The following is a 16,283-nucleotide window of genomic DNA, read 5'->3' as shown; positions in this document are numbered from 1 at the left end:
AATTAGCGAGGTGTTGTGGTGGGCGCCTGCAGTCCCCACTACTTGGGAGGCTGAGGCAAGAGGATCATTTAAGTCCAAGAGTTTGAGGTTGCTGTAAGCTGTGACACCACGGCACTCTACCAAGGGTGTCAAAAAATAAATCAACAAACGAACAGACCCAATGCAAGATAAAGAAAACCTGAATGAGGTGCCAGAGACAGAAATCTGAAGGAAAGATTTGGCCATAAATGGTACAAATTAATGCCAATATGAAACTCTCACTTTTGCAAAGACATCCCCTGATTCTGTTTTCTTTTATCTGTCTTTACCTGAGTATTGCTGTTATTTCACACATCCAAAGGCAAACTATTCATATGTCTTCTGACACAAGTTCTCTTTCTCAACTGTATTATTTCTGGTAAAGATATCAACATTTTTCTATTTGCATTCATTCAGGCAGGAACATTTACTGAGTGCTAACTACATGATAACTGCTGTAGATTTCAAGATACAGTTCCTATGCTCCTGCTGCTCTTTGAATTATTTCAAGAGCTTCTTGGATAGGCTGGACCAGGTAGTTCACACCTATACTCCTAACTCTCTGGGAGGCTAAGGTGGGTGAACTGCTTGAGCTGAGGAGTTTGACACCAGCCTGAGCAAGAGTGAGACCCTATCTCTACTAAAAATAGAAAAACTAGGCAGGTGTCATAGTTAGTGCCTGTAGTCCCAGCTACCGGAGGATGAGGCAAGAGGATCACTTGAGCCCAGGAGTTTGAGTTTGCTATGAGCCATGATACTACAGCACTCTACCCAGAGACAGACTGTCTCAAAAAAAAAAAAGAAAAGAAAAAAAGAAATTTCCAGATAGTCCTGCCTCTTCTCATGCTATCAATATATAACATTGCTAAATTCTTTCTCTAGCAGTGATGTTATTCTTCTACACACAAATATATTAAGTAAAAATGCCTCTAAAATATGTTACTGTCCTTAAAACACCTTACCACTGAGCGGCGCCTGTGGCTCAGTGGGCAGGGCGCCGGCCCCATATACTGAGGGTGGCGGGTTCAAACCCGGCCCTGGCCAAACTGCAACAAAAAAATAGCCGGGCGTTGTGGCAGGCGCCTGTAGTCCCAGCTACTTGGGAGGCTGAGCCAAGAGAATCACCTAAGCCCAGGAGTTGGAGGTTGCTGTGAGCAGTGTGACGCCACGGCACTCTACCAAGGGTGATAAAGAGAAACTCTGTCTTTACAAAACAAAACAAAAAAAAAAACACCTTACCACTTACTTCTAGACTTCTAAGGATGTCTATCCATTCTCCCCACCCTCCTGTGTTTGAAATGTAATTATTCTTTTCTTCTGTCCTCCTATCTAAATCCCTTGATTGATCAAGACCCTGCTCTTCCAAGGTTTTCTGAGACTCCTCTGGTCCACATTGTTCTCTCTCCCTTCCCTTGTTTGAAAATTTTGTTTTCATTGCTGTGTTTGAAAAACATGAAAAATAATTTCTTCATTTTTTTGAGTAATTTGAAATATAAAAATTTATAAAATGTATAATTTACATTTATAAATGTAAATAATTTATATAATTTAAATTTATAAAATGTAAAATTTATAAAATTGTAAATGTTATAAAATGTTTATATATTGCTTGAATTGAGAGAAAAACATATCTTAGCTTGGAGTTGGTACACACAGGAATTTTAAAATACTTATTTTCTGAATTAAGATCCTAAAATATGGCTCCACGCCTGCAGCTCAGCTGCTAGGGTGCCAGCCACATACACCAGAGATGGTGGGTTCTAATCCACCCCAAACCTACCACACAACAATGACAACAACAACAACAAAATAGCCGGGCGTTGTGGTGGGCGCCTGTAGTCTCAGCTACTTGGGAGGGTGAGGCAAGAGGCTCACTTGAGCCCAAGACTTTGAGTTGCTGTGAGCTGTAATGCCATGGCACTGTACCCAGGGTGACAACTTAAGACTGTCTCAAAAAAAAAAAAAAAAAAATCCCAAAATACTTTGTTTTATTTCCTAACTATTCACCTTAAAAAAGGTATCTCGAGGGCGGCGCCTGTGGCTCAGTGAGTAGGGTGCCGGCCCCATGTGCCGAGGGTGGCGGGTTCAAACCCAGCCCCGGCCAAACTGCAACAAAAAAATAGCCGGGTGCTGTGGCGGGCACCTGTAGTCCCAGCTACTTGGGAGGCTGAGGCAAGAGAATCACTTAAACCCAGGAGCTGGAGGTTGCTGTGAGCTGTGTGAGGCCACGGCACTCTACCGAGGGCCATAAAGTGAGACTCTGTCTCTACAAAAAAAAAAAAAAAAAAGGTATCTCGAGAGGTGGGCATGGTGGTATGGGCATGTAGTTCCAGCTACTCAGGAGATGGAGGTGGGAGGATCACTTGAGCCTAGGAATTTAAGACCAGCCTTGGCAAGACAGTGAGACTCCATCTCAAAAAAGAAAAAAGGGGCGGTGCCTGTGGCTCAGTGAGCAGGGCGCCGGCCTCATATGCCGAGGGTGGCGGGTTCAAACCCAGCCCTGGCCAAACTGCAACAAAAAAATAGCCGGGCGTCGTGGCGGGCGCCTGTAGTCCCAGCTGCTCGGGAGGCTGAGGCAAGAGAATCACGTAAGCCCAAGAGCTGGAGATTGCTGTGAGCCGTGTGACGCCACGGCACTCTACCCGAGGGTGGTACAGTGAGACTCTGTCTCTACAAAAAAAAAAAAGAAAGAAAAAAGGGTGTCTTGAGATTGTAAACATGTATTTCAGTAGAATATTTCCTTTGTTGATTTTTGTTTATTGTTTTAGAATTTTATTAGATTGACCCCTATGAGACAATTTTTTATAGGTCAAAATGGTTGAATGCTGGTATTTTAAATTGTTTTATAATTATATTCCTGGCTGTTCCACAGTCAACAAAGTGGGTCATCATACAAGAAAGAAATCTGAGTTCATAAATATGCAAAAGAAATACTGGCATTGAATTTTATCCTTTTTTTTTTTTTTTTGCCAAATAATACACAATCTGATTTTTTGTAACCATGTTATCTCTTTTTATGCCTAACCGGAGAAAGACAAAATATCACAAAAAGGGGCTAATGTCATAAGAATACATTGTTTCTTTTCTTTCTTTTTTTTGAGCACAGACTCATTATGTCGCCCTCACTGCTAGTCACAGCTTGTATCAACCTCAAACTCTTGGGCTCAAGCTGCCTATAATCCTAGCACTCTAGGAGGCTGAGGCAGACAAGTTCGAGACCATCCTGAGCAAAATCAAGACCCTGTCTCTGCTAAAAATAGAAAAACTAAGGCAAGGGCAGCGCTTGTGGCTCAAAGCAGCCCCATATGTCGGAGGTAGTAGGTTCAAACCCAGCCCCGGCCATAAAAACTGCAAGAAAAATAAAAACTAAGGCAAGAGGATCGCTTGAGCCTGAGTTGGAGGTTGCTGTGAGCTATGACGCCATAGCACTCGACCCAGGGCGACAGCTTGAGACTCTGTCTTAAATAAATAAATAAAAATAAAGGAGATAAATGTTATTTTATACTACCTAGAGTTCTCTCATAACTTTAATGGCAGCGGGTACTGGTACCCTTGTAACATACCCACTATTCCAGGAGAGGCGGGGAAAAAGAGTTTCATTGTATTTTAAAGGATTGGGTTGATATTCCTTAATCGAAGTGAAGTATTTTCCAATCTGTAAGAATTGCCAAAATCTATCAAAATGAATGACAAACATAAGCACAGAATGCAAGGCTAAAATGTTCTTGGGTTGAAATTTCCCTAAAAGATAAAAAAAATTACTTTTTTTTTTTTTTTTTTCTTTTTTTGTAGAGACAGAGTTTCACTTTATTGCCCTCAGTAGAGTGCCGTGGCGTCACACAGCTCACAGAAACCTCCAACTCCTGGGCTTAGGCGATTCTCCTGCCTCAGCCTCCCTAGTAGCTGGGACTACAGGCGCCCGCCACAACGCCCGGCTATTTTTTTTTTTGTTGCAGTTTGGCCGGGGCTGGGTTTGAACCCGCCACCCTCGGCATATGGGACCGGCGCCTTACCCGCTGAGCCACAGGCGCCGCTATTATCCAAGATAGTTCCTTAAAGACTTGGGTAAAAACTGAGCCAAAATTAGCCCTTCCTCATTTTTTTATTTTTATTATATATTTTTGAGATAGAGTCTCACTTTGTCACCCTCAATAGAGTACTATCCCATCATAGCTCACAGCAACTTCAAACTTTTGGGCTTAAGAGATTCTCTTGCCTCAGCCTCCCAAGTAACTGGGACTATAGACCCCCGCCATAATGCCTGGTTTTTTAGAGATGAGGTCTTCTTCTGGCTCAGGCTAGTCTTGAACCCGTGAGCTCAGGTAATCCATCCACCTTGGCTTCCCAGAGTGCTAGGATTACAAGTGTAAACCACCACACCCGTCCCCTCTGCCTCATTTGTTTTAAAGCAATCTACCATTTAAAATCTTCATGAGTCAGTTAACTGTATTTTTTTTTTTTTTTTTTTTTTTTAGTTAACTGTATTCTTAAAGCAATCCCATTTTTGGCTTTTTTGGGGTTTTTTTGAGACAGACTCTCACTTTGCCACCCTCGGTGGAGTACAATGGCGTCATAGCTCACAGTAACGTCTGACTCTTGGGGTCAAGCTATTTTCTTGCCTCAACCTCCCGAGAAGCTAGGACTACAGGTGCCCACCACAACACCCCTATTTTTAGAGATGGGGTCTCGCTCTTGCTCAGGCTGATCTCAACCTGTGAGCTTAGGCAATCCACCACCTCGTCCTCCCAGTGTGCTGGGATTATAGGCGTGAGCCACTGTGTCCAGCCAAGCAGTCCCATTTTTGAGATACCAGTGAAGTATCTTAGAAAACCAGGATAAACCAATCTGACAAGACTGACAAATAATTAAAGAAGAAATCAATAACTACAGAAATGCTATAGTATATAATGAACAAACGTACCTCCTAGGCTGTGATCGGCATTCCTCTTCCCCACTGTCTGCCTCCTGTATAGACAGAAAAATGGGGGGAAAAATTTAAAACCTGAGGTCTCATATTACAATATTACCAATGCAATTTTACTAAGCTTTTTTATTTTTCATTTTTTTAGAGACAGATTCTCACTTTGTTGCCCTCGGTAGAGTGCCATGGCATTATAGCTCACAGCAACCTCCCACTCTTGGGCTTAGCCGATTCTCTTGCCTCACCCTCCCAAGTAGCTGGGACTACAGGTGCCCACTACAAACTCCTGGCTATTTTTTTATTGCAGTTTGGCTGGGGTTGGGTTCGAACCCACCGCCCTCAGTATATGGGGCTGGCGCCCTACTCACTGACCCGCCCCAGTAGCTTTTATTCAGAGAGTATAATTACTTTTTTATGTTCTCAAGAAAAATTTGACCTAGAAACAATATGGTATGAAACCCTAGATATGCATTTAATTTTAGGATGTTCAGGAACTATTTATTGAAAGATTAATGCATTATTTATTTATTTTTGATGTTGCATATTTACTGTGTACAACTTGATGAGCTTGAAGATAAGTATACACTCATAAAGCAATCACCACAATCTATGACATAAACTTATTCATCATCTCTAAAAGTTTCCCTCCACCCTCTTGTTCTTATTATTTTTATTATTTGATAATAACATTTAACATAATGTTTACCCTCTCAGCAAAAGTTTAAGTATATGATATTTTGTGAGACAGAGTCTCACTATGTTGCCCTTGGTAGAGTGCTGTGGCGTCACACCTCACAGCAACCTCAAACTCTTGGGCTTAAGCGATTCTCTTGCCTCAGCCTCCCAAGTAGCTGGGACTATAGGAGCCTGCCACAATGCCTGGTTATTTTTTTGTTTAGCAGGCCTGGGCTGGGTTTGAACCCACCAGCCCTGGTGTATGTGGCTGGTGCCTTAACCACTGAGCTACAGGTACCAAGTGACAACGTAATATTGGTAACTGTAGGCACTATGTTGTACAGATCTCTAGGAGTTATTATCTTGTTTAACCAAAACTTTGTATCCTTTGAGTAATACTTTTCCATTTTCTCCTTTCTCTAGCTCCGGGCAAACACTAATCCACATTCTGCATCTGTGAATTAGACTATTTTAGATTCATCATATAAATGGTATCATGTAGTATTTGTTCTTCTATGCTTGACTTATTTCATTAAGCATAATGTCCCCAGGTTCAGCCATATCTTCATAAATGACATAATTTTTCTACTTTTAGAAGGCTGAATAATATTCCAGTGTCTATATGTACCATATTTTCTTTTCTTTTTTTTGAGACAGAGTCTCAAACTGTCACCCTGGGTAGAGTGCCGTGGCATCATAGCTCACAGCAATCTCCAACTCAGGCTCAAGCAATCCTCTTGCCTCAGTTTTTCTATTTTTAGTAGAGATAGGGTCTCGATTTTGCTCAGGCTGGTCTCAAACTCGTGAGCTTAAACAATCCACCTGCCTCAGCCTCCCAGATTGCTAGGATTAGAGGCATGAGCCACCACACTCGGCCTTGTACCATATTTTCTTCATCAAATTATCCATCTGTGAGCATTTAGGTTATTTCTATGTCTTGGATATTCTAAATAATCCTGCAGTGAAAATGGGAGTGCAGGTATCTCTTTGAGATTCTGATTTTGATTCCTTGGGATATATACCCCCAAGTGGGATTTATATATCAATAGCATAATAATATAATAGGGATTATATGTGTAGTTCTAATTTTTTGAGGCACCTCCATATTGTTTACCATAGTAGCTGCACTAATTTACTTTCCACCAACAGTATACAAGAGTTACCTTTTACCATATCCTTGACAGCGTATTTTTGTTTTGGTTTTTTTGAGACAGTCTCACTATGTTGCCCTCGGTAGAGTGCCATGGAGTCACAGCTCACAACAACCTCAAACTCTTGGGCTTAAGTGATTCTCTTGCCTCAGCCTCCCAAGTAGCTGGGACTACAGGCGCCCACCACAACGCCCAGCTGTTTTTTTGTTGTAGTTGTCATTGTTGTTTAGGGGGCCCAGGCCAGGTTTGAACCTGCCAGCCCCAGTTGTATGTGGCCAGCGCCTTAGCCGCTGAGCTACAGGCACTGAGCATATTTTGTTTTTTTAATAATGCTGCACAGGTATGAAGTAACACCTTGTGGTTTTGATTTGTATTTCCCTGATGATTAGTAATGATTAGTGATGATTAGTGATGTGAAGCACTTTTTCGTATACCTGTTTCCCATCTGCATGTCTTCTTTGGAGAAATGTCTATTCAGTTTGCCTATTTTTAAATCAAGTTATTAGTTTTTGTTATTGAATTCTAGGAGTTCCTTATATATTTTGACTATTAACCTTTTAATTTATACTGTACCTTCATATGGTTTCCAAGCATTTTATCCTATTCTGTACACTTTCTTTTAATTTTGTTGACTGTTTCCTTTCCTGTGCAAAAGCTTCTTAATTTGATGTAATTTCACTCATTTATTTTGCTTTTGGTGTCATATTTAAGAAGTTATTGCCAAGGCCAATGTCAAGAAACTTTTCCCTGTATTTTCTTCTAGCTGTTTTACAATTTCAGGTCTTAGGTTTAAGTCTTTAACACATTTTTAGTTGATTTCTATATATAGTGCAAGACAAGAGTCCAGTTTAATTCTTTCACATGTGGACATTCAGTTTTGTCAATACCATTTACTGAAAAGACTATCCTTTTCCTATAGTGTTTTCTTACCACCCTTGGCAAAGACTAGTTGACTTTATAGACATGAGCTATTTCTGGAATCTTTCTTTTGTTCCATTAGTCTATCTATCTGGGTTTGTTTGTTTGTGAGACAGAGTCTCACTTGGTAGAATGCCAAGGCATCTTAGCTCATAGCCACCTCAAACTCTTGGGTTCAAACAATTCTCTTTCCTCAGTCTCACAAGTAGCTAGGACTACAGGTACCCCTATTATTTAGGGTCTCACTCTTGCTCAGGCTGGTCTTGAACTCCTGAGCTCAGGTAATCCATCTGCCTCAGCCTCCTAAAATTCTAGGATTACAGGCGTGAGCCTGGCTATATGTCTTTTTTATGTGACTACCATGCTCTGTTAATTACTACAGCTTTGTAATATATTTTCTAATCAGGAAGCTATGATATTTCCAGTTTTGTTGTATCTCTTCAGTAAACTTTTCCATTCATTTCCTGAATTAGTTTTCTGGTTTCTTTAAGTTGGTTTTCCATTTTCTCTTGGCTCTCACTGAGCTTTCTCATAATTCATCTTTAGAATTCTTTATCTGTCATTTCAGTATTTTCATTTTGGTTGGGATACATTGCTAGAGAGCTGGTATGCTCCTTTGTGGGAGGGTCCTTTCACTCTGATTTTTCATACTTCTGGAAGTCTTGTGCTGTTTCCTTCTCATCTACATCAGCTGTATTTCTTGGTTTTAGTTTTTCTTTTGTTTATATGGAACTTTTCTCCCACTCACTGTTAAGGGTATGCTTGTAAGGACCTTTGTTTTGCTTGTGGGTACCTTGATGAAGATCTAGGTTCTGGATGGATATCTTCATTATAGATGTCCGTAGTGTGATGGTTTTCAATATTGCTAGTTACCTGTGTGCTGTAGTGGTGGTTTATTATGTGTGTCAGCTGATTCCCTGTCTTCTTGACAAGGTGAGATGACGGTCTTTGAAATCCTTTTTGTCTCCCATTCCTGTGGTCTTCTTGACAGTATGAATTATATTGGGATGCTCAGTTTATTCTCTAAGTTAGAGGTGTTGCTTGTGGGTAAGAGCTAGTCAGACCCACCTGGCTCAGATCTGTGGTTAGTGGTAGCAACGCTAAAGGGACTGGTGGCCCAGTGCTCTGTTTTTTTTTTTGTTGTTGTTGTTTTGTTTTTTTTGAGACAGAGTCTCAAGCTGTTGCCCTGGGTAGAATGCTGTGGCATCATAGCTCACAGCAACCTCCAACTCGGGCTCAAGCAATCCTCTTGCCTCAGTTTTTCTATTTTTAATACAGAAGGCATCTCACTCTTGCTCAGGCTGGTCACAAACTCATAAGCTCAAGCAATCTACCCGCCTTCGTCTCCCAGAGTGCTAGGATTAAAGGAGTAAGCCACCACACCCGGCGTCAGTGCTCTGTTCTTAAGAAGCTTTCAATTCATTAGTGGTAGCAGCTTTTGGGCTGTGATGGTCCTTTTTTTTTTTTTTTTTTTGAGACAGAGTCTCACTCTGTGGTCTGTGGTATCAGCCTAGCTCACAGCAACCTCAAGCTCCTGGTTCAAGTGATCTCCTGCCTCAGCCTCAACTTGCTTAGACTACAGGCTCCTGCTATAAAACCCTGCTGATTTTTTTCTATTTTCAGTAGAGATGGGTCTTGCTCTTGCTCAGGCTGGTCTCAAACTTGAGTTCATGGGATCCTCCCAACTCAGCCTCCCAGAGTGCTAGGATTACAGATGTAAGCCACCACACCTGGCTGGATTAATACATTCTTATTAATCTTCTTAAGTGTCTGAGAAAAAAGTAGGTCACTAAGTAAAAGATGTTTGGAGAAAAAAAATATAAGCACTCAAATCACATTTCCTGAGTAGGTAGGACAGGGGTGGGGGAGGAAAGAAGTGCTGCCAGTCTTGAAAATCAATAAGCTAAATAGAGTGTTAAGCAATAATTTCCTAAATCTTATCATTGTAGATTCTTTACACTTTCCATTTGCTCCACTCCAAGTGGAGTCGTTTATCACTCTCCAACAGTACCCACTGACTTCCTTTGTCCATGCTCTTGTATCAATTTAGGAACTCCCACTTCCCTCACCTATATTCTTCCCAGACTTCAAAGCTGACTTCAAATGCTAATAGTTCATGACATTTCTTTATTACCTGACTGATGCTGTCTTCCTCCAAAACTGACAGTTATTAGGCATCATCCTTGTGGCACTTACTCAGTTACAACTGGGTACTTTGTTTTATCTCCTTTCATTAGACTGTAATCTTCTTAAGGTCAAGAACCATGTCTCATTTCCCTTTGCATCTCTGTGTTTAGCACAATGCCCTGTGACATATGATAAAGTGTCAAATGAACATGTGATCAGAGCAGCTAACTGATGCCATGTGAACATTTGGCACTAACTAGGTGTGCATTTTCTTAGCAGGTTAAAAGAATAGTATTTGTTGCCCAGGAGCTGGCCTGTGGCTAAGATCTGGAAGAAGTACCTTATGCTTTCCCTTTGGTTAAGAAGACAGAATCATTCATTTGCTCTCAATTCATTCATTCAATATTCGCTGATTATCTATTATGTTTTAAGTACTAGGCACTAGGAATTAAAAAGTAAGCAGAGCTATCCTTACCCTTGTATAGTTTACATTGTAGTGGGGGAGACAGTTATATAAAGCAGAAATTATAATATGTCATTTAGGGTCTTGAAGAGGAATATATAAAATGTTATAGAAACAACAAAGAAAAGAGTGATTAACTATGAAGTTGGAAATGCTTCACACAAGTTAATTTAAAGGCTAGTAAAAGGAAAAAAAGGCAAAGGAATGAGAAAGAATCTGGTAAATTTGGGGAACAAGGAGCATCTGTGGATTGCTGGAGCAAAGGTACAGGTATTGGGGGTTAAGTTTATCAAGTAATATTGCTATTATGAGTCTATAATGGTAGGAATTCTAAGGTAACAGTCTTATAATCAGAAAAGATGATTGTGAATTACTCACTAACTAAATATCACTATCCAATGCAGCTCTTGGAAATAAACTTAAGTGTGGGAGAGATCTATCAGATAGGAAAAAGGAATCTAGCAGTCTTTTTAAGAGGGGCTATGAGCTTTGAAACCAGAAAAGATAATGCCATGTTCCTGGCTTTTGAAAAAAAGCAGCTGTAAGACACACAGCTTCAGCTGGAGGTAAGGGCACCATGCCTTCCACTTGGCTATATATAAGAGAAGGCTTAGATCCTCTCTTTGAAACAGAGACAAAAGATGGGAATGTCACTAGCTGTTTGGGTTATCCATTGCTTTATAATAAACTACTGCTTCATTATAGTTCATGATTTTGTGGGTCAGAAATTCAAGCAGTGCTTAGCTGAGTGATTCTTCAGTTCTAAATGATATTACTAGAGGTCACTCAGTGCTACTAGGATGGTATTTAAGATAGCAGATGGGCTGGCACGGAGAGTCCTAAAAGTTCCATTCACATGTCTGATGTCTTAGCCTGGATGGTTGTAAAGTTGGGCTCAAGGGGAAATGTCAGCTCGAGTGCCTAAATGTGCTATCTTGGGCCTCCTCAAAGCATGATGTCCTGAGGGTTGGTCTTGTATGATGGCTCAGGGGTCCAAAAGGGCTAGTCCTCCTAAATGCTAGACTCAGAGATGGCATGGTATCACTTCTGCCATACTATGCAATATATTAGGGTATAGAAGATAAAGGCCAACCCAGATTCTAGGGGATAGGAATTAGAGAAGTAGCAAAGAATTTGTAGGCATCTTTAATCAACTCTACCAACCCCAATGACTAGATAATTGAATATGTAGGCAAAATGAACAAGTCAGAAAAATCATAGTTAATGATAGTAAATGCAGATAAGCTTATAAAGGCTAGGGACATAGAGATATCCAAGAAAGTAAAGAAGCTGACTCTCAGGTCAGTGTGAAGTACACCAAAGGCCGTAGGGATAATGGAAGCTGAGGACAAGAGAGGACTGTAAATGTAGTAGTACAGATATGAAGTACGGTCCAGAACCAGAGTGAATAATCTGAGCCTCGTACTGCCCAAGAAGCTGGTTTGGAAGAGGCTCAGTCACTATCAAATCAGCAATTCTGATACATTATATGGCTTGGTTTAAAGTTTAATCCTAAAGCTAGGATGGGTGGCTTATGCCTGTAACCCTAGCAGTCTGAGGGGGGTGCATCCCTGAGCTCACAGGTTCAAAACCAGCCTGAGCCAGAGCAAGACCCCGCCTCTAAAAATAGCTGGGCATTGTGGCAGGCGCCTGTAGTCCCACCCAGCTACAGTGGCTGAGGCAAGAGAATCACTTGAGCCCAAGAGTCTGAGGTTGTTGTGAGCTATGATGCCATAGGACTCTACCAGGGGCAGCAAAATGAGACTGTCTCAATAAATAAATAAATAGGCTTGGCGTCTGTAGCACAGTGGCTAGGATGCCAGTCGCATACACCAGAGCTGGCAGGTTCGAATCCAGCCCAGGTCTGCTAAACAACAGTGACAACTACAACCAAAAGACAGCCAGCTGTTGTGGCGGGTGCCTATAGTCTCAGCTACTTAGGAGGCTGAGCCAAGAGAATCAATTAAGCCCAAGAGTTTGAGATTGCTGTGAGTTGGGATGCCACAGCACTCTACTGAGGGCAACATAGTGAGACTCTGTCTCAAATTAATTAATTTAAAAAAAGAAAGTTTAATCTTTTTTTTTTTTGAGACAGAGCCTCAAGCTGTTGCCCTGGGTAGAGTGTCGTGGCATCAAAGCTCACAGCAACCTCCAACTCCTGGGCTCAAGCAATTCTCCTGCCTCTGCCTCCCAAGTAGCTGGGACTACAGGTGCCCACCACAACGCCCTGCTATTTTTTGGTTGCAGCCATCACTGTTGTTTGGTGGGCTTGGGCTGGATTCGAACCCAACAGCTCAGGTGTATGTTGGCGCCTTAGCCGCTTGAGCCACAGGCGCCGAGCCAACAAAGTTTAATCTTAATATTGGCTAGGATAAGAAATCAAAACAGAAATTCAACTTAATCATTTTTATAGAGATAAAGCATGCATTAAAATAAGAAAGCCAAGGTATTATGAAGTACTTACAATTGAAATCAAAGTCACACCAAGCTCTGAGGTATGTATGACAGGGTTCAAGAAACCCTAAATAAACAAACTTTCTTGCCAGTTATTTCAAGCAATAGAAAACGTCTGTGAGTCACTCACTACTTCTCACAAACTCCTTGAAGATACAAATGTGTGTGAATTACAACTGGGAAGGTCAATGAGCTACTTCCTTAGTAATGAAAAAGCAAGCTGTTTAGAATTTTGCTGAAATAGCTTTGATTATAAAGAAGAAAAAGTCTTTAGTCAATAGCTCATTTAAGAGACATCACAGTCTAGTCAATGTCCTACAGAAAACCTCAGCTTTGGGTATGGATCTGTCACTGGGTGTTTTTTGTTCATAATCCTTATTCTACTTAAAAAATTATTTATGAACTACCACCCAGGCAGGCCATAAGCAAAAAATTATTTAATGTGTGCAATTTTTTAACTCATCCACTTGCGATAATTTCAGAGTTGTTCTATCGTCTTTTCTATCACTAGAAATCCAATTGCTTTGTTTTAAAAGGCAACAAGTTATGTCGTGTTCTAAACCTGTGGTATATAATATGAAAACGTAAGTCACTTACCTCTGGCTCCCTTTCAAAACCAGGCTCATGCCTGCCTATAGGTTCTTATTCTTTAGCTCTGAGCTGGGACCAAAGGTGTATTGGAGCTGACCAGATTATTAGATTTCATAATTGTTAAGATTTTTAGGAATCTTCTGAGACTCACCTTGGTAGCTTGAAATTAGCCATGGTGAGAGTGTTTATCAATGAAATCACCAAATGGTACAAATAAGCCCTAGCCCAAGAACAGGTTTTTAAATATTTACCAGCACACCACAGGTTGTGGGGTCCAGGAATCTGCACATTTAAAAAGCTTAGTAAATGATAAACAGTTAAAGTTGAAAAGTTGAAAAATCTTTAAAAATCTTAAACATTGAAAATATTAAAGATTTGGAAAAACAACATCAAAAAGCTGAGAGTACCAAATATCCTCTACCCTCTCAAGATAACTGTGCTAGGTATTGAGAAAACCAGTGTGATTATGGAAACTCAAAGATCTATTATTTCCCTTTTAAACTGTATAGTTTAAAATAGTTGCATAGTTCCAGGATTATAGGAGATGCTTAATAGAAATTAGATGAATTGAAAAATATAGTCCAGGCTCAGCGCCTATAGCTCAGAGGCTAGGATGCCAGCCACATACATCGGGACTGGCGGGTTCAAACCTGGCCAGGGCTAACGATGACAATAACAACAACAAAAAAAAGCTGGGCGTTTTGGCAGGCACCTGTAGTCCCAGCTACTTGGGAGGCCAAGGCAAGAGAATCGCTTAAGTCCAAGAGTTGGGGGTTGCTGTGAGCTGCGGCACCAAGACACTCTACCAAGGGTGACATAATGAGACTCTGTCTCAGAAAAAATAAAATAAAAAATATATAGTCCAAAATATCATAACCAGTACATGGCAAAACTAGAAATAAACTTTAGGCTAATTTCACAATATCATATGCATCACCTCCATTACATTATTAGATATATACCTGGTTTTTCAATTCAGCATGAGTACTTACATATGGGCAGAAAGCATGCAGCACCCATCATAAGATAGTAAGAAGACACTATCACTGTGCCACTGTGTGGTTCTCCAGAACCAAGAAAGTCAAGAAAAATCTTGTCCTGATTATTATCTTGTTTGAAACTCTGGGAGGAATGCCATTTAAGTATGATTAGAGCCTTATTTTTTTAGCTGATGAAACCCTTTATGGAAGTGAGATAATTGGCTCAAAGTAACCTAAGAGTAAGCAGCAGAGTCAGGATTCTATCTGGAAAAGTCAAATATACTTTCTGCCAGAATGAATTGCTCCTCTTGCATTAAAGGAATGCTCCAGTTACATTAAAAGAGGCCTGAACCTAAGACTCTGTCTTGGAGTTATCTCCTTGTCCAGACTCTGCTTCCTTCTACACAAGTAAAATTCCAATTTCCACTCTCTGATGACCCACATTTGGTCCATTTCTCTCATTGTAGCCTAAGCCCTCAATATGGACATTTGGTTTTATGTTCAGCCTGGACATTGTGATATAGCTGTACTAATTATCAAAATAATGAAATATTTTCATATCAATAGTAAACAGTGGCTGCTTAGAGCCTCTCTGAATGCCTCATAATTCAGCGACAATCAGGTTAATGCCTAGCGCAGCAGAGGGCTTCCAGGTCTTGCTTCTACCTTTTCTGATTGGTTGATGGCTATGCCATACTGATAAATATTTTGAATATCTCCTCCTCTACCTATAGTCGTAACTTTTCGGTCCTCTAAACTTATTTAAAATTCTTAACTGGGCGGCACCTGTAGCTAAATGGGTAGGGTGCTGGCCCCATATACCGAGGGTGGTGGGCTCAAAACCCGGCCCGGCCAAACTGCAACAACAAAAAAAGCCGGGTGTTGTGGGGAGCGCCTGTAGTCCCAGCTACTTGGGAGGCTCAAGCAAGAGAATTGCCTAAGCCCAAGAGCTGGAGGTTGCTGTGAGCTGTGCCGCTATGGCACTCTACTGAGGGTGACAAAAGTGAGACTCTGTCTCTAAAATAAATAAATAAATAAAAATAAATAAAATTCTTAACTGGCGGTGCCCATAGCTCAGCGTATAGGGTGTCGGCCACATAAATTGAGGCTGGCAGGTTTGAACCTGGCCCGGGTCAGCTAAAACAACAATGACAACTGCAACAACAAAAAAATAGCTGGGCATTGTGGCAGGCACCTGTGGTCCCAGCTACTTGGGGGGCTGAGGCAAGAGAATCACCTAAGCCTAAGAGTTTGAAGTTGCTGTGAGCTGTGACATTATAGCACTATACCCAGGGTGACAGTTTGAGACTCTGTCTCAAAAAAACCCCAAATAAATAAAAATAAAAAATAAAATTCTTAACTCTGAGGTTAGCTTCATCCTATATACCCCTTTTGCCTATATCATCTATTCCGCTATTTGTCGTTTAGCCTGGCTTCTGGTTTTAACAGTCCTCTCCTACACATGATTACTATGCCACCATAAGAAATTTAAATAATAAAAGGTACTGATAACATCTGTGGGACACTAAATAAAGTCTATTTTGTTTCTCTTAACGTTAAATATTCTGTCTATAGATATAGATATAAATAATTAGATTAGGACTAACCAAATCTATTTTTATTTTTTTATTTTTATTTACTTATTTTTCTTTTTTGAGACAGAGTCTATGTCGCCCTTGGTAGAGAATGGCATGATGTCACAGCTCACAGAAACCTACCTCAAACTCTTGAGGTTTGAGCTTAAGTGATTTTCTTGCCTCAGCCTCCCAAGTAGCTGGGACTACAGGCATTCACCACAACACCTGGCTATTTTGTTGTTGTTGTCATTGTTGTTTGCCAGGCCCAGGCCTGATTCGAACCCGCCAGCCCTGGGGTATATGGCCAGCGCCCTAGCCTCTGAGCTACAGGCACCAAGCCAATGCCCAGCTATTTTTTAGAGACGGTGTCTCATTCTTGCTCAGACTGGTCTTGAACCTGTGAGCTCA

At 40.9% G+C, this 16,283-nt stretch overlaps 1 protein-coding gene across 5 annotated transcripts in view; it reads right to left on the bottom strand.

The window, feature by feature from the left end:
* Positions 1-16,283, bottom strand: part of SSH2 (slingshot protein phosphatase 2) — a 294,781-nt gene that overhangs the window by 155,903 nt on the left and 122,595 nt on the right. For all 5 annotated transcript variants that reach the window (XR_008375703.1, XM_053570907.1, XM_053570906.1 and 2 more), the window contains one exon: positions 4,940-4,983. Coding sequence is in view for 4 of the 5 variants with exons in the window: in XM_053570907.1 (XP_053426882.1) it covers positions 4,940-4,983 (44 nt within the window). In the remaining variant the exon portion in view is untranslated. The remainder of the gene's footprint in view (positions 1-4,939; positions 4,984-16,283) is intronic.

Source organism: Nycticebus coucang, chromosome 18 (genome assembly GCF_027406575.1).
Source record: "Nycticebus coucang isolate mNycCou1 chromosome 18, mNycCou1.pri, whole genome shotgun sequence".
Classification (NCBI taxonomy): Eukaryota; Metazoa; Chordata; class Mammalia; order Primates; family Lorisidae; genus Nycticebus; species Nycticebus coucang.
The sequence above is the reverse complement of the archived record's forward strand: the minus strand, read 5'-3'. Positions and strand labels throughout refer to the sequence as shown.